The sequence below is a fragment of the Thalassophryne amazonica genome, chromosome 19, assembly GCF_902500255.1.
Source record: "Thalassophryne amazonica chromosome 19, fThaAma1.1, whole genome shotgun sequence".
NCBI lineage: Eukaryota > Metazoa > Chordata > Actinopteri > Batrachoidiformes > Batrachoididae > Thalassophryne > Thalassophryne amazonica.
In genome coordinates this window covers 18,087,237-18,106,596 of record NC_047121.1, presented here as the reverse complement: position 1 = coordinate 18,106,596, position 19,360 = coordinate 18,087,237, and the positions used below count along the sequence as shown (strand labels likewise).

The 19,360-nt window shown below is 41.2% G+C and overlaps 1 protein-coding gene across 1 annotated transcript in view; it reads left to right on the top strand.

The window, feature by feature from the left end:
- The first annotated feature begins 999 nt into the window (after positions 1 to 999).
- The window catches only part of ahsa1b (AHA1, activator of heat shock protein ATPase homolog 1b), a 36,871-nt gene continuing 18,510 nt past the window's right edge, over positions 1,000 to 19,360 (top strand). The window contains exons 1-2 of the mRNA XM_034159466.1: positions 1,000 to 1,010; positions 6,629 to 6,815. Coding sequence (XP_034015357.1) covers positions 6,736 to 6,815 — 80 coding nt within the window. The 5' untranslated portion in view covers positions 1,000 to 1,010; positions 6,629 to 6,735. The remainder of the gene's footprint in view (positions 1,011 to 6,628; positions 6,816 to 19,360) is intronic.

Sequence of the window (19,360 nt, the reverse complement as noted above, 5' to 3'; positions counted from 1 at the left end):
CTCTTTCTTCCCCTGGATATTCCCTCTTGGGAGGATCACCAAGGCCCATGGTTCGCTGCATCCGCAGCCTGTTCTCTTGGTACCTTTTGGAGTCAAACACAAATTAAAATCATGACACAAAATACTTTGTAAGAATACTGGTTCCTGAAATGATTAAAATCTTGTGCATCCTATAAAAACATTTTTACATTCGCCAATTTTGTAGGATAAATTATGTAATGTTTTGCATGCAGAGTATTTGTTGGTTTGTATATTACCATCTTCACGCAAAAAACTACAGCATTGAATTGTATCAGGCTTGTTTTCAGAAATGGCTGGACACAATTGCAGGACTCAAACACACAGCTCTGTAGGTTAGAATCATTTACTGAAGACATAAGCTGGAGTTGGTACACGGTAAGGCAGTCAATAACGAGCAACGGTACAAAAACATCAGGCTAAAGGTGTGGTCAAGGAAAACAGACAGGTGGTCAAAAACACGAGGCAAGCAGGACGATGAAAAACACGGAATAGAACTGGAAGGAAGGCACATCGATCTGGCGGAGTAGTAGTGGAACCCATGTGCCTTAAATACACCCAGGTGAAGAGTTGTAGATTATGCTGCGTTTACATATAACAATGACAAGTCACGAATGCCACAAAGTATACATTCTTGTCCGCTGATCATGAATATGATGATTTGAGGCAGAGGCGTCAGGTGTCCTCAGGAACTGCTGCAACCTGTTACCATGCATTACGATTAATGGCATGTGTTTCTGGAGAATTATCAGGAACCATTACGCACAGTCAAGAATTAATGTTCCATGCTGTTCCGTGCTGTTCCGTGCTATTGCGCGCAACAGCACATTGTTGTGAATGAGGCAAATTGTCTCCACACACACACACACACATATTCATCCGTCAGCTGTTGCACAATTCAGATCGCTCCAGTTTGCTCCTCAAAATCCACAGCCGAAGAACTTTGTGACTGCATGCTTAGTTGGGCCAAACATCAGGCACAGCAGCAGCAGGTGGAACACCTGCAGGAGCGCGCTGATGAGCATTGGAACGAAATTTTTAGCCAACTTGGCATCACTGTCCTTCTTCAGCATACTGCAGCAATGAAACTGAATGCGGTGCAACAGGATTTAGTTGTGCACATGTCAGAGAAGAATGCTGTCACGCTCTATTAAGGATCACCACTAATCAAGATGGATTAACACGCTCAGTTGCGACCTCCACGACATGAGGCGAAATGAGGGTGGTGCGTGACATTTGTGGAAGATTTTTTTTGCCAGTCAAAACATGCTCCACAGAAATGATCACGGATATCACGCACCAACACGCACCATTAAGAAACCTATTCAGATGGGTTAAGTCACGTTAAGAATGTCAGGAATGTGCTAAGAATGACGCAAATATGACATCCGTAACATGTCTTGCCTATGTGTAAATGCACCATTAGAAACAGGTGTGGGTGGACAAAATGAGATGCCCATCACCAAGCACCAAGACACAGACAAGAGAGATAGTGACAAAAAAGACCCAAACAGGAAACAGACCAGCAAGAGAACTAACATGTACAAAAGCAAACACAAAAATAAACAGAGTCAACATTAAGCAAAACACCAAATCCTGACAAACTGAATGAAATTTGGTAAGGTTTGTTTGTTTGTTTGTTTGTTTGGGTTAGCAATAATTAGGGTAACTACAGAATTTAAGGCTCAGTAAATTATTCAGATTGACTGATCAAAATATATATTGATTGATTGAGTTTATTTTGTAAAATCAATCTAAACACAGAAAGGTAAATATATCAATATACACAGATGACACAATAAAGCATAAACGCTTACTTCCGTTGTGGTACTTGTGAAGCTACCGATAGAATAAAATGAGTAAAAATTGAACAGAGAACAGCAATTGTATCTCTGTAGAAGTGTAGATGAAAACAAATTTAGCACAGAGATTCAGACTAGGAAATAATGGACTAGAAGACAAGATAGTATTTTGGACTAGAAATCACATTAAAAACAAATAAAAGAGTTGATGTTAATCTTACCCTTTATTTTGTGATGTTTGATATTGTTGATTCCCGGCAGAATATTGAAGTTTATAATACCTCTGGCCAACTTCTTCTGAGAGCAAACGAAGCGCTGACTGCAGAGCAAAAGGCTGGAAGTAAAGAACCCCAACTCCTCTCGCCTCTCTGTCAGAAATTTTGCAAACCGCTCACTGACTCCATTATGACTGTGCTTGGGGAAATGAATGCCATGGAAAATTAATTAAAAGGTCAAGACATCAAAGAGCCATGATTCTTCATGCTGCCATAAAGTAGGTGGTAATGCACCAACACCAATGCGCCTGCAATGGTGGATGCACCAGTTTTTAACACACAGACTCATGTTAGCACTAACAACAAAGACTAGAGTCAGAGGCGGTACCAGGGTGACAAACTTGGGCATTTGTCCTCTAGGAGCGGGCGGGGGGGGGGCAAAAAAGACACTCAAAATTGGTGTAAAATACAACATGCACAACATCTTGAAACATTTTTTCCCTGTAGCTAAATGTAGAACGCAAGAAAGGCTGCAGATGATACTAAGGTAAAGTCCCTTCGGCTGCTCCCTTGTTTGCACTCAGGGTCGCCACAGCAAATCCAAGGTGGATCTGCATGTTGAATTGGCACAGGTTTTACGCTGGATGCCCTTCCTGATGCAACTCCACATTACATGGAGAAATGTGGCAAGGGTGGGATCTGAACCCGGAACGTTCTGCACTGAAACCAAGTGCATTAACCAGTTGGCCAGCACCCCTGCCGCTAACATACTAAAGTAAACATCAATAACGTAGAACATAGAACATAGGATAACAATAGAAGATGTGCAGTAATTCAGGAAGAAACAGGATATTTACAGTAACCCAGACACAATTTACAGGGCTAGTCTGCCGCTAGCCTTGGCCATTTCTGACACAAACTGATTAATGTCAAGATTTTTTGCTCTGTCTTTTTCATTGGCCAAAATTATTAAATCTCTCTTCCTTGGATGGAGGATTGATCTGCAGAAGTTACAATTGAAATTGACATCAAAAGACCGCAGGCTACAGTGGGTTGCCGCAGACTTTACACCAAGCCCCCTCTGGTGGCTATTTCTGGCCGATGAAAACATCGCTGACCTCAATACAAATACATGTAATTTGGTCACTTTTCAAAGGGGTCAGACTCGTCCATAAAGTCAATTTAATGTACAATGGTTCATTTCAGGTCAGCTTGGTGTTCCAGGCAGTGAGAGCTGTCAGTTGGCTGTTAGAAGCAATTCAGAGACAAAACAAAACCAGCTGATTTCAACAGACAGTCAATGCAGCCCGAGCTTGTTTTCATCAGGCAGCCAGTCGCAGAGGTATGGATTCTGGCCTTCGGACTGGCCACTTCAGCGGAAGTGACGTGGCTCGGCATCCATAAATTGCTAATCAGAATAAACATGCCCTTACATGCTAAATGTCTGTCATTAGACACTTTATTAATCTATCAGGGAGGAACAATTAGCTCTTTTATTAAGGTGTATATTTATCTCAACATTTAGCTAAATATTTAGCTTGATATTTGTAAATATTCGGCTAAATGTGTGAATACTTACATTAACTAATCTGCTAAAATTTTAGGTTTGACAGAAATTGTAGTGTTTGCCTTTTTTTCTCCCCAATTTTTGGTCTTCATCTGTGGATCAAATGAAAATCTAAACTGAAATGTTACTAGCATTCCCCTTTTTCTCCATCAAATAAACCAGTTAATTATGAACATAAGCCTCATTTCAAATTTCAATATTGATATTCTTCTTCTTATTATTATTAATATTATTATGATTCTTCTTCTTCTTCTTCGTCTTCTTCTTCTTCTTCTTCTTATTATTATTATTATTATTATTATTATTTTGTCAGCGTACATGACTAAGCTGGTTAAATCAAATCAAATCAACTTTATTTATATAGCGCCAAATCACAACAAACAGTTGCCCCAAGGCGCTTTATATTGTAAGGCAAGGCCATACAATAATTACAGAAAAACCCCAACGGTCAAAACGACCCCCTGTGAGCAAGCACTTGGCTACAGTGGGAAGGAAAAACTCCCTTTTAAGAGGAAGAAACCTCCAGCAGAACCAGGCTCAGGGAGGGGCAGTCTTCTGCTGGGACTGGTTGGGGCTGAGGGAGAGAACCAGGAAAAAGACATGCTGTGGAGGGGAGCAGAGATCAATCACTAATGATTAAATGCAGAGTGGTGCATACAGAGCAAAAAGAGAAAGAAACACTCAGTGCATCATGGGAACCCCCCAGCAGTCTAAGTCTATAGCAGCATAACTAAGGGATGGTTCAGGGTCACCTGATCCAGCCCTAACTATAAGCTTTAGCAAAAAGGAAAGTTTTAAGCCTAATCTTAAAAGTAGAGAGGGTGTCTGTCTCCCTGATCCGAATTGGGAGCCTGAAAGCTGAAGGCTCTGCCTCCCATTCTACTCTTACAAACCCTAGGAACTACAAGTAAGCCTGCAGTCTGAGAGCAAAGCGCTCTATTGGGGTGATATGGTACTATGAAGTCCCTAAGATAAGATGGGACCTGATTATTCAAAACCTTATAAGTAAGAAGAAGAATTTTAAATTCTATTCTAGAATTAACAGGAAGCCAATGAAGAGAGGCCAATATGGGTGAGATATGCTCTCTCCTTCTAGTCCCTGTCAGTACTCTAGCTGCAGCATTTTGAATTAACTGAAGGCTTTTCAGGGAACTTTTAGGACAACCTGATAATAATGAATTACAATAGTCCAGCCTAGAGGAAATAAATGCATGAATTAGTTTTTCAGCATCACTCTGAGACAAGACCTTTCTAATTTTAGAGATATTGCGCAAATGCAAAAAAGCAGTCCTACATATTTGTTTAATATGTGCATTGAATGACATATTCTGATCAAAAATGACTCCAAGATTTCTCACAGTATTACTAGAGGTCAGGGTAATGCCATCCAGAGTAAGGATCTGGTTAGACACCATGTTTCTAAGATTTGTGGGGCCAAGTACAATAACTTCAGTTTTATCTGAGTTTAAAAGCAGGAAATTAGAGGTCATCCATGTCTTTATGTCTGTAAGACAATCCTGCAGTTTAGCTAATTGGTGTGTGTCCTCTGGCTTCATGGATAGATAAAGCTGGGTATCATCTGCGTAACAATGAAAATTTAAGCAATGCTGTCTAATAATACTGCCTAAGGGGAACATGTATAAAGTGAATAAAATTGGTCCTAGCACAGAACCTTGTGGAACTCCATAATTAACCTTAGTCTGTGAAGAAGATTCCCCATTTACATGAACAAATTGTAATCTATTAGATAAATATGATTCAAACCACTGCAGCGCAGTGCCTTTAATACCTATGGCATGCTCTAATCTCTGTAATAAAATTTTATGGTCAACAGTATCAAAAGCAGCACTGAGGTCTAACAGAACAAGCACAGAGATGAGTCCACTGTCTGAGGCCATAAGAAGATCATTTGTAACCTTCACTAATGCTGTTTCTGTACCATGATGAATTCTAAAACCTGACTGAAACTCTTCAAATAGACCATTCCTCTGCAGATGATCAGTTAGCTGTTTTACAACTACCCTTTCAAGAATTTTTGAGAGAAAAGGAAGGTTGGAGATTGGCCTATAATTAGCTAAGATAGCTGGGTCAAGTGATGTCTTTTTAAGTAATGGTTTAATTACTGCCACCTTAAAAGCCTGTGGTACATAGCCAACTAATAAAGATAGATTGATCATATTTAAGATCGAAGCATTAATTAATGGTAGGGCTTCCTTGAGCAGCCTGGTAGGAATGGACATGTTGATGGTTTGGAGGAAGTAACTAATGAAAATAACTCAGACAGAACAATCGGAGAGAAAGAGTCTAACCAAATACCGGCATCACTGAAAGCAGCCAAAGAGAACGATATGTCTTTGGGATGGTTATGAGTAATTTTTTCTCTAATAGTTAGAATTTTATTAGCAAAGAAAGTCATGAAGTCATTACTAGTTAAAGTTAAAGGAATACTCGGCTCAATAGAGCTCTGACTCTTTGTCAGCCTGGCTACGGTGCTGAAAAGAAACCTGGGGTTGTTCTTATTTTCTTCAATTAGTGATGAGTAGTAAGATGTCCTAGCTTTACGGAGGGCTTTTTTATAGAGCAACAGACTCTTTTTCCAGGGTAAGTGAAGATCTTCTAAATTAGTGAGACGCCATTTCCTCTCCAACTTATGGGTTATCTGCTTTAAGCTGCGAGTTTGTGAGTTATACCACGGAGTCAGGTACTTCTGATTTAAGGCTCTCTTTTTCAGAGGAGCTACAGCATCCAAAGTGGCTTCAATGAGGATGTAAAACTATTGACGAGATACTCTATTTCACTCACAGAGTTTAGGTAGCTACTCTGCACTGTGTAAATAAAGGTTAAATTAAACATAGCAGTAAATCTTGAGTTTTCATTGGGTGTGCTTTTCTCGGGGTGGGCACTGCCCACCCTGTGAGTTACCATAATGCCTTTGGAGTCTAAGAATTCTAACCTGTGGAGGGCAGTACTACGCCGTTGTTGCATTTTTTTCAAGTGAAGAAGAAGCAGCTAGCAGCATTGAGGAGTCGTCTCGAGGCTTCTAGAAACAACGTGCAGTGGTTAGTCACCGGCACTTAAAGCGGTTCTCACATATAGACTTTCTGGGCACAACTAAAACCATTCGTTTTCCCAAATGGCAAAGTGGGGAGAAGGAGACCCTCGCTGGATTGTTGAAGAGAGAGCCGATGCGACTAATGTCAACAACTGGCACTGGTGAGAAGTGATGGAAGGACACACATTGTTCGCTAGCCGGCTAATGCTAACTTTACCGCTAGTCGCTGAGCACCGAGTTGTTATTATTTTTTGTTTGTTTTGTTTTTCGATTATCGCCCTCCACCATGATTACTGATTTGTTTACAGATACATCTACCTGCAACACTTTCAATGTAAATATGTGAACGTAACTAGATAAGGGTTTTCAAGTCGGCATTAGCTTGTTAGGTATTTGAAAATTAGCATAGATTTTTTTTTTACAACATTTATTACAACACGCGTGTTTAGTTGTAACATCTAATATAATTGTTTTTATGTACTTCTTACAGTAGGGACCTGGACCTTTAAAGTCACATAGGTGCTAATCAAATTGAATGTACTGTGAACAAGATTTAGACGTATCCGATGTGCTTTAGCAATAAAAATAAAAGATCCTCTATATATAATATTGATAAATTAATTTAAAAAATCCAGCACACCTTTATGCTGTTAAGACTACATTCTTATTATTGTATCTGCTCCATGAAGAGTTGACGTCACACTGCGTTGCATTTCTGGGTAATTTCCGTCTATTTTGTGGACTTGCTGTATTTGGATGCACAGGCTTTCTTTGGGTTAGTGGGTTAGAAGCTTGGCCTTTCTTATTTTGAGCTTGTCTTGAGTTTTCGTTTGTGATTCTGAAAACCCAGTCAGCAAAAAGTACCACTGCATGTTACAAGATAATTTATTGTTCATATGCAGGTTAACACAGAGTCAACGTTGCAATGAAATGCTTAGGATGAGAACTGTTCAAACTCGCAGGAAGTACTAATAGCATGCAATATAAATACCGAAAATATAAGCATATGTAAAAAATAATAATAATAGTCAGCAGTAGTCAGGTTGTAGTATTCACAGGTTGTAGTATTGTTCATATTGCACATAGTATTATTGCACATGACATATTGCACAGTTGTGTAGCAGGTTAAGGCACAGGTAATAATAAATAGTAAAAACTGAGATGAGTTATGAAAGGTAAGGTGGTGACATACAAGATAGTCACATTGATAACAGAAATAGACATATAGTGTTAAAGAAGTGGCTTAGTGCAGTGTTATTATCATAGTTATGTCTTATTTCAAGTTCAGTAGTCTGACAGCCTGTGGATAGTAACTGTTCCTGAGTCTTTTGGTACGGGTTGGCAGACTCCTATACCTCCTGCCAGAGGGTAACAGTTCGAATAGTCCTTTTGCGGGGTGAGTGTGATCCTTAATGATGCTGCGTGCCTTACGCCGGCACCGGCTGTGGTAAATGTCCTGGATGGTGGGAAGACTGCTGCCAGTGAGGTCCTCAACCGTGCACACCACCCTCTGCAGTGCTTTCTGACTCTGGCTGGTACAGCTCCCGTACCACACTGTGAGGCAGCCCGTCAGCACACTCTCGATGAAGCACCTGTAGAAGTTCATGAGGATGGTGGTGTTTGTGCCAAACTTCTTCAGCCTTCTCAGGAAGTAGAGTCTCTGCCGGGCTTTCTTAACCACAGTGTCTGCTTGTAAGGTCCAGGATAAGTCCTCGGTGATATGGACGCCGAGGAACTTGAAGGTGCTGACCTGCTCCACCTCTGTGTTGTTGATGAGGATGGGAGAGTGCTGACCTCCGCGCTGTCTCCTGAAATCCACTATCATCTCCTTAGTTTTGCTGATGTTCAGAGAGAGGTTATTCTCCTGGCACCAGCTGGTCAGTGATTTCACCTCATCTCTGTAGGCAGTCTCGTCGATGTCAGTGATGAGGCCCAAGATGGTGGTGTCGTCAGCAAACTTGAGGATCACGTTAGAGCAGTGCTTGGCTGTACTGTCATACGTGAAGAGGGAGTAGAGAAATGGACTGAGAACACAGCCCTGAGGAGCACCCGTGCTGAGGACAAGTGTGGAGGAGAGGTGTCTGCCGATTCTCACCGCCTGTGGTCTGTTAATGAGGAAATCCAAGATCCAGCAGCATATGGACTTCTCCAGGCCTAGGGCAGTGAGTTTGGTGACCAGTTTGGAGGGGATTATGGTGTTGAATGCTGAGCTGTAATCAATGAAGAGCATTCTCACATACGTATTCCCCTTCTCCAGATGGCTGAGGGAGGTGTGAACTGCCAGAGCAATGGCGTCCTCTGTCGACCTGTTTGCTCTGTATGCGAACTGCAGGGCGTCTAGGGTGTCGGGGAGGGAGGCACAGATATGTTTCTTAATGATCCGCTCAAAGCACTTAATGATGACAGATGTGAGTGCTATAGGCCGAAAGTCATTTAGACAAGTTGCTGTGGGGGTCTTTGGGATAGGAACAACGGTGGAGGTCTTGAGGGTGGTGGGCACAATAGACAAGCTCAGTGACAGATTGAAGATGTTGGTAAACACCTCGGCGAGTTGGTCATCGCAGACTCTCAGCACCCGCCCTGGGATGCCGTCGGGCCCGGGAGCCTTATGAGGGTTTACTTTCTTGAATGCCCGTCTCACTGTAGCTGTGTCTATGTAGAGTGTGGCGTCCTCACTGTCCACATGTGGTTTGGTGACAGGTGTGGTGTTGTCTGCATCAAACCGGGCGTAGAACGTGTTGAGCTCGTCCGGGAATGATGCTCTGGGCATCTCCACAGACCTGCTCCTCTCCTTGTAGTCCGTCATGCAGTGGAGGCCATACCAGTTTGCCATACAGTTGTGGCAATTGTTCTGGGAGGCAACTAAATCATATAATGAGGCTTTTTGCCTTTTTCGGAGTTGGAAAAGCATGAATGGAAGTAGGCTGAGGAGATGATGAGAAGGCTGTATTGTGTGGGGTTAGCCACAGTAAGATGGAACGATGTTTATTTTCAATATATTCCTGATTTGATGACTGTGAGTTCTCTTCATTTTTGCACCCAGCCACTGCAGATTTGTTGTTGTGTTTGTTTTTGTTTTGTTTTTTAATTCATGCACACTGCATGCACTGGTTTCAAAGACAAGCTGGCTTAAAATGTCTGGGTATGTGGTGGTAGTGCATCAGGGTCTTTTCAGTCTTAGGCTGCAAAGTCATATGGATTGATGTTTATATCAGTATTTCATTGTCAGTATTTTCTTTGAATGCCATTTCTTGGTGTTCCTATTTAATTTGTTCCTTTTCTTCTGTCTGCTGTTTTCCATCTTTTGCTTTTTCCAACAAAAATGCAATTCTTTGGGGAGGGAAAAGAAGAAAAAAAAAAAACAATTATCATAGCAGAACAGCATAAACAGAATGTTCATGTTCATCTTCAACTGCTTGGTCCAATTAAGGGTCGCGGGGTGCTGGAGCCTATCCCAGCAGTCATAGAGCACGAGGCGGGGTACACCCAGGACAGGACACCAGTCTGTCACAGGGTCACAAACAAACCCACTCGCACACCTACAGACAGTTTAAAGATTCTAATCTACCTAACCAGCATGTCTTTGGATGTGGTGGAAACCAGAGCACCCGGAGGAAACCCATGCAAACATAGGGAGAACAGAATGTGTGCCTTCTTAATTCTTGGTTTGGCACCATCCCTAAGTGCAGTGAGGTGTAAATGATATGTGACAGAACGTCATGTTCTCAACTTAATAGGGTTGTTACAATCACTTTAGGCTGTTGTTAGAGGTCTGAACCCTGCCTCTGACATTATCAGCTGTTGGTCGGGATACACATGTGCAGTGGGTCAAATACAGGGCTTGACAGCAATATTTGCCCACTTAGCATTGGTGACTGAATGGTTTTTGTCTGAAAATATGTTGTCAGGACCTCTCCCCTGTGTTTCTTTTGTGGCGTTGTGTAGATTAACAAATAAATTCATTAATTTTCTGAACCTGCTTAGTTCAATTAAGGGTCATGGGTGGGAGGGTTCAATGGAGCCCAGGGTTATAGGCTTGAAAGTTGGCTGAAAACACACGATTGCAAACCTCCGCCGAGTCCAAACAAAGACAGAAAGAAGAAGAAATGTGGTCGTAAACCTCTGTTCATTCTACACAATTTCGCCACAGAAAAGAAAGTTCCAGATGGACGTAAAAGTCGGACTAAAACTGTAAGTTTCTTGCACACTTATTTTGTCAATATCCTGAAACCATGCCGCTGTTTTCGTGCATCGGCTTTTGACTGTAATGTCGCGCCATGAATGACGTGGCGCGTAATATTGTAAAATTGACATGTTCTGTAAACAAACTGCATGCATGCACATATCATTGTATGTCTGTCAACTTATCAAAACAAACGTGACACCAAAGAGGTTATATGTGAGACTCACCGTCATTGTCATCATTATGAAGCCAGCGGAGTCGCGATTTCTCATCCCTGCTTAGCAAATATTCTGCAATATCCACGGTTTCAGTCTCTGGACTTCGTCTAACCATCCGTCAGTTGCCTTCAAGGGGTCAGAAATTTGTTTTTCTCCAACTATCAACAACATGTCAACCCATTTTTAATCAGATGGTATCATGCTTTTTTAACTAATAGATTACAACAAGTCAGAGTTAACCGAGCTCTTTCGGTACTCAAATCATCAAGCACAGGTGCACCACAAGGCTGTGTCAGTTCTCCTGTCCTCTTCACTCTTTATACTAATAACTGTATAAATAACTACTGTAATAACTTTGTTATTAAATTTTCTGATGACACAGCCATTTTGAGCCTACTGCACAAAGACTCAAGTCCAACAAAGTACTTCTCTGAAGTGAAACACTTTGTGCAGTGGTGTGATGACAACCACTTGGTTTTAAATGTTAATAAAACCAAGGAAATGATTCTGGATCCAAGGACTGTTGGGGACCATACTCCTGTGGTCATACATGGTACTCCTATTGACCAGGTCAGCTCATACAAGTACTTGGGGCTGCACATAGACAGTACTCTCAGCTGGACTGTACATGTGGACAGTTTGTGTTCTCGACTCCATCAGAGACTTTATTTCCTTCGTAGACTTCGTTTGTATGGAGTCAATCAAAAAATAATGTTGTTGTTTTACCAGGCAGTGCTAGAGAGCCTAGTCAGATATGGGATGACTGCCTGGTACGGCAACCTCTCTGTACAACTTAAAACAAAATTTAACAGACAAATTGACAATGCAATGAAGATAATTGGAAAGAAACAATATCAGTCCCTCAGTTCACTCTATGAAAAGTCTGGCTTGAAAGCAGCTCAGAGGATACTGATGGATTCAGCTCATGTCCTTCACACAGAGTACACTCTCCTTCCCTCTGGGAGAAGGTATAGAGTCCCTCGGAGCAGACTGAATAGACTCAAAAATTCATTTGTCCCCATGTCCATCAAATTGCTAAAAAGTAATGTCTAAAACTGGAATTGTGCAATACTTATGGTGTTTCTCCTGACTTCCTGTCATGTTAATTTGTTATGGATGTGGTTGTGTTTTTACTTGTATCTGTTTGTTTTCCTTTTGTAAAGGCACTTAGCATGAGTCCAAGACAAATTTCCCTGAGGGGACAATAAAGTGTATCGTATCTATCGTAACAAGCACGGGTCATTTTCAACAGCAGCGTGCAATTCCTCCTTTGTCGGCACTAACAGTACTTTCTGTACAGATGCAGCACACGCAAACACAACCAGCTCATCTTTCCATTTCTGTCCACTGCCGTACGTAGTCCTGGTTGTAACAGGCAATCCGCGGAGCTTACAAAAACACTTTAAATCGTCAACTTTTCAGCGGTTGAAATGGTCCAAATCACAGCACTCCTCGCTGCTTTCTGCCGCCATAGCTTGTGGGTTGGTAGCTGAAAACTTTAGCCTGCCCATAATGCACCGCGCAGCCTGAGATGCGCACTTCGCTTATAGAGGGGGAGGTTTTCTGAAGCTGGGCTGTTTGAGAAAGCTCTCTTCCCCAGTGTTCTAGCTGCGGTTAGCAGCAAATTTCTGCCCGGCTCTCGGCTTCAGATTGTCTGTTCATCGAGCACGGATTTTCCGAAAAATGAACTGAATTGTTGCTGAAAATGTGTGCTAAAAAGTTAGCTGCTTTACTGTCCCGAGGCTGTAAAACACCAGCTCAGCGTGCAGCCGAGGAGGACAGTGAACAGATTCTGTCCACTGAATGGGGAAAAAGTCTCCATTAAATCCATTAAAATCGTGAGCGTCCATGATGATATTTATTTTACAGTTGAAAGGCTTCATGTTTACCAGACATTCGATGTTTTTGCAGCACTTAAACAAGAGAGGAAGAAAGAGAGAGAGACTGAGGGAGAGAGAAAGCAAGCAAGACAGAGAAAGAGTGAGCGAGAGACAGAGAGCGAGCGAGAAACAGGCGGACAGAGAGGGAGACAGGGAGAGGGGGAATGCTGTCTTTTCTCTTTAAGTCTGTAAAAATAAGGCTATAAAAGTCTAAAAAATAAAAGTACTTAATTCTTTCACCAAAACATCCAGTCTAGGCTTTTATCTTAGATGCACCTTGTGGAAAATTGTAGCTCAACTTTCAGGTCTCCTTTTTAATAAAATCAACAAGAATAATAATAATATTAAAGCAAACAGAGCTCTGGTATCAGATCGGAAAAGTATCAGTATCCGCAGATATGCAAATTCAGATATCGGGATTGGATCGGAAGTGAAAAATTGTGGATCGGTGCATCCCTAGTCAAAAACGTTTGTAAACCCTAAAATCAAACATTTTAATTCCTGTCTCAATCCCTGAACAATTTCTGTATGTTTTTTTGGTAAAAGATTTTTTTTTTTGCTTTGTACACACAATCTATGCTGTTTGGAATTTTACTATATCTGTTAATTTTATTATTTTTGACTTTTTGAAGAGTGAGTGAGTATGGTCTTGATAGCAACATTATGAAGGACCCGTATTGCTCTTTTTTTTTTTTTTTTTTTTTTGAAGAATAGTTAATGATTTTATTGAACTCATGTAGTTATTGCCCCAGATCTCTAATTGAAAATCGGGAAAGACAGTGGAACAGAATAGGATGCGGAGTGATTTATGATCCAGAACATGTTTTGCTTTGTTTAACACTGAAATGATTCTTGATCAGTTGGCTTGTATATATTTGATGTGTGGTTTCCAACTGATTTTCCTCATCTATTATTGCCCCAAGGATTTTATTTTTATTAACGCTTTCAATCGGTACCCCGTCTGTCTATTTGCACTTACGTATTCCTTCTGCAGTTCACAAATAACATTAGTTTTATTTAAGTTTAATGACACTGTGTTTTGTCAAACTACATTTTCAATTTGTTAATTTCTTCTGTGAGTTCCTTCAGCATTTCCATCAGAACTATCTGCCAAGCTGGAAAATTGCTGCATCCTAGTAAGGGCAAAATACTACGAGAGGAGGAATTTTTTTTCTTCTTCTTACCAAAATGGGCGCTATACTCACTGTAGTTTGTTGTCTGGAATAGCCCCAGATTGCACTTCAGAGCTTATAGAATTAAAAAATTTTCTGGTTTCAGCTTTTTTGTTTTTCATCACTTTCATCCCTGTGGTTTAGGTGAGTTTTACTGTATGTCCTAACGTTAAGAACGGAGCCACAGATTAATTGCAGTGTTTACATAAGTGTGAAGTCTTGTTATGATGACTCATTTTTAAGTGATAACTGTTCATTTTGATGCAGTCATGGTAAAAGCAGCAGGTGCTTTCCACTGTGAGAAAACAGTGCGCGTGCACATCCATTAATCATAAACGCAGCCCGTTAGAAACAGTTTGCTAGAGGCTCAGCTTTGTGCAAGCTTTTACGTATTGTCATCGATATAACTGTGAAAAATCTTAAGAAACACATCTGTGTAATTGACATATTAAATAAGATAAGCCATCCAAAATAGATTCACGATGTTGGCAATGGTGTGTGCTACTGTAGAAGCCACAAGCCTGTATGATATTAACCTTATTTTAACAAAAACTTGTTTTATTTGCGATGTCACCAAAAGGAACTACACTACCCAAAACCTGAAATTGAAAATGGCGATGTCACTGATTGGTGGCTGTCACTGTTACCAGGTAAATTTTTTGTTGTTGTTTTTTAAACCCCATGAACCATAGAGTAACCAGTTGTTTTGCTGCTGGTGCTCTCAGTTAATGTTACTTGGGAAATGCTGCCGAAGTGAACAGTGAGTGGGCTCACCCATAGTGCTGAAACATTTACTCAAGTAACTCAAACAATTTGGTTACAAAAAAACGTTTGAGGCAAATTCTTGCCTCAAGGCTTCATTTAATTAATGTAAGGCCCTAATCAATGTAGCAGCAGAAGATACAACTTTCCAAAGTAGGGCACTGAGTAAAATAAAGCCCTTTTAAGAGTAAGAGGGCCCGTACTGATCATCTGAAATAGACTTATAGTGTATTTAAAGTGAAGCAGTGTGTTTTGTGTATTTTTTTTAAAAACAAATGCATGTCACTGTGTTTTGGTTCACTGGTTGCTCTCCACCTTTCAGATGAAATGAAAGGATGCATTGCACACTTTAATTTAACTAAGTTTAAGTATTCAAAAAATGGCTTTATTTGGAGTTTTCATCAACAAGGTGAACAGTGAATTTATCAAAGCTGCACTCCAAAATCCAGTTTTTCACAAGCTATGCTCATGTGCATCCTGTCAGCTGATTGACGATTTCACCGACCGCCTGCACTCACGGTCTGGGAACGCGTTAAAACTTGTGACGAGGCGAAAAAATAAATGATTACCAAGGACAACAGAGAGAGAACACCCTAAATCTGAAAAGCTGCATGATGGGGAAGCGCCATTGTGCCATTGCTCAGGGAGAGCCCTGGCAATGTTCATATTGTTTAAAAAGACACAAGTGCTTTTTATCCAAATAATCAATAGAATACTCGATTCCAAAAATATTTGATAACTGCAGCTCAACTCACCCAACAGAGCAGTGTCCTTTGTATGCTTTTGCTACACCAAATTCAAATCCAGCTTGATATACGTATATTTATCATATTACATCAAAATTCTGCTCTTTACTCTTAAACCAGCACTCGTGAGATACAAGAAAAATGGGGCTGATAATTCATACACTTCCTATCAGTTTTATTGCCCTGGAAACTGTGGCAATGAAATCAGGGCGATACAAAAAAAAAAAACATTGAAAATACCAGGCTTTGTATCTCCACGCTTTTCATGTAATCAGGAGGCACCATTTCTCGGCCCCACCAATGACACACACCCATTTTGTGTTACCCTGGTGACAAGTGGAGGATCCTGATACAGGATCCATATCATTTCATTCAACCAAGATGTCTGATCAGAGTGAGTTTTAGCCTCCCTAGCAGGGAGAATTCTACAACTTGAGTCTCATACTCAAGTTGTGAGACACCGGTGAAGAGGACACTTAAGACTTTATCAAGAGACATAAGAAATTTACATGATTTACTTGCGTTATTCATTCTACGTGAGTTATGTGTTTCATTATTGTTCCTTATTTTTGTTGTAATATGTGATAAATGTCTTATTGCATATCTCCCCCACCACAGTTTGTTAGTTTTGAGATCTCTTGTTGTGGGTGGCTGTAATTTACTCATAACTAAATTATCATATTCACCACAGGAGATGTGGAATGCGACTTGGAAGGGACCTGAAATATATTCGTGTCTGAGGAGTCAGACGCCCGAGCAGTTCAGGAGCAACATACTGTACCATATCAGTATTGACTAAATTATATATACTGTACCAGACAAAAATTTGGCCTGATACCCATTTACACCTGGATAGAATGAAATACTGCAGATGAACTGATCTGTCCGAGGACACGGGCAGGTAGCATGGTTGGGAATCAAACCCAGGTCTACATATTGGTACCCCAACTCGTATCCCACTGAGCTACTTACTGTACATGTCAGCAAAGCAGTGACGTGCGGTGAGGTTGATGGCTGGTGAGGCACTGATTTCATCACAATCAGATTTACAAACATATAAACCAACACAGAGTAGCTTATTCACCGTTTGACTGGCAGGAATTAATGGGTTATGTTTTAAAATCTCATATCAGCATTCTTTACACATACAAACTGTCGCACACTTAATTCAAAAAACATTATGGTCTTACCTCGTATAAATGAAGTCCACATGTGGTGCTCATTCTGAACAAAAGCACTGATGACTTGTTTGTAAGTATTCCTTATTTTCCTTCAGTTTTAAAGTCTCTCTGTCTCAGTGGAGATCACTGCCAGGGAAGAAAGTCATCTTTTCTGCCTTTGAATGTGAGTGGTTGACCGCTCGTGTTTGATGAGAAAATTCTTCAGGTCACAATATCCCATCTGAGTCCCAACAGTCACAAGATGAGAAAAGAAGGCAGCAGAACAAGTGTTTTCTTGCTGGACGTCCCACTCCATTTGAAAAGAGCAGGTCTTCTGTCCTGCAGTCTGAAACAGTCCTTCTAGTGTTGGTCTTCCTTTAATTATTACCTCCTGCTTCGATTGGAAGTCCAGTTTAGAAAATTTTCAGGTTGGATATGTAATCCTCCATTTTGAAAGTAAAATAAATGGAACGTGGCTCTTAAAGCCTGGGTCCCACCGAATAATAAGCCATCAATAATGAGCCACGCATGAGTGTGTCAGCGATTATTCGAAGAATGACCCACGTTTTCATCTATCAGGTATCTGCTATGAAGGTGCCTCTATGTGCCTCTCTGTACCCAGCGTGTGCCACGTAGCAGCCTCTTGAGCCATGACCGACCTGTCATTAGAGCCTCGAATGGCTCGCATCAGCCACACTAAGTCACGTAGCGCCATGATAACACAATGTTGGCGCATGTTTAGGCATGATGGATTTGGTCAAAACATCTAGCCCTCCCACACCTGGTCCCTTTAAAATGTGGGTTTTCAATTCACAGCAGCATTTAAAGATGTCACATTTTTTAAATGCAGTCCAAAAATAGATGCTCCAGTACAGTCCCGCGGTTGTGCGCTGTGTGCCAGGCTGCTGTCCACCTGTAATGCACCAGACCAGCTAGAACCGAACCAAGTGTTCCTGGACAGCCACCTCTGTGTTCCTTCTCACTGGTTTCCTTTCCATCTGTGGCTTGCTGGCTTTATTTTTTTTCTCTGGTTTAAACATAGTCATTTTCACACCGTGATCCCACTTTAAACTTTGTGTTCGTCCGTTTATTTCTGCAAAATTGCACTTTTGCATGGTGCCGTTCTGCATACACGAGGTGTCCGCTTTAATTATATACACCTGGATATCACGGGTGGGATTTGAACCCGGAGCCTTCTGAACTGGAACCAAGCTCATTAACCACTTGGCCACCACTCCGCAGCTTACAAGTTACCGTGATACAACTTTTAACTTTGTGTTATGTCTTCAAAAGCGGTCTTTTGCGCGCTCTCCTTCTGTGTGGCTGCGCAGCTCTTCCACGGCTTTAAACACACATCCACTTTCACACAGTCATCCAAATTTTAACTTTGTGTTTGTCCAGTATTGACTGAAAAATCACTCTTTCATGAGCTGGCGTTCTGCCTAATGCTCCTTTGGAGCGGGATGAGTCACTGCGCAGTGCGCACATACAACGGAGCTCATGTGATCCATTAACAAGATATTAAATCAACCATAGACATACTTTTACACCTAGGAACTGTTTTACCAAGCTATAAAAACATTAAAAATACTTACCGTAAGCTGTTCAAAATACATTCCATATGGAGCAGGAAAGAGAGGGGGGAAAAAATGTCCAGATGAAACAGTCCTCTGTGATTCCAGAAGTGATTAGAGGTATTTTCAGCATCCAAGGTTTGGCAGAAAATGATTAATCTGCTACAAAATAATTATTTTATACACAGCGTCCAGCGACAGAGCAGGTGGAATTGTGTGCGCAAGAGGGCAGCCGCTCCAAAATAGCCTCTCACGTACTGCGTAGCTGCCAGGTGCACAGATAATGGGCTTTTAGCAGCCTCGTAAGCGGTAAGTCGTTGCAGTAATTCGTACACAAACTGCGCCACGCTGTTGTTGCTAAATTTTAAATTTCTTGAATTTAGCACCACACTCAGAGAGGAGCCTCGTTAACAGAAGATAATGCCTCTAAGAGCCACGAAACTCCCACGATAGTTGAAGAAACCCTCTTGTAGCAAAGAAAACATGCTGCGTGGCTCATTATTCTTCTTTCATTATTCAGTGGGACCCAGGCTTAACTTGCTAACTGTAGCTTGCTGTCACTTATTCTGCAGCTGAGGAGTTGCTGCAAGACGAATCCCTTGGGATCACTAGTGCCCCCTAACATGAGGCAGGAGAACTGCGTGCCTCACCTAGTGCTGTTTTGCAGCCATTTTGTGATTGCTCAGCACACGAAACGTGTTTTACACACACACACACACACACACGCAGTTGTTGACAAAAAAACACTGCATTATGTACATCAGCTAAACCATGGAATTTAAGTTCACACAGCCAGTGTTTGACCATTTTAATAGCGACATACAGAGAGAGACAGTGAGACAAGAGTCTCACTGCATGCCAGCAGTTAGCCCAGTGATTGCGCAGTCCAAGGTGAGGCACAGCTGGCTGTCTCTCTTCTCAGTATTTGAATGCCAAATGTGAAAATTCAGCGATTTTGAATAAAGAATAATGTAAAAGGAAAATCAATCAATCAATCAATCAATCAATTTA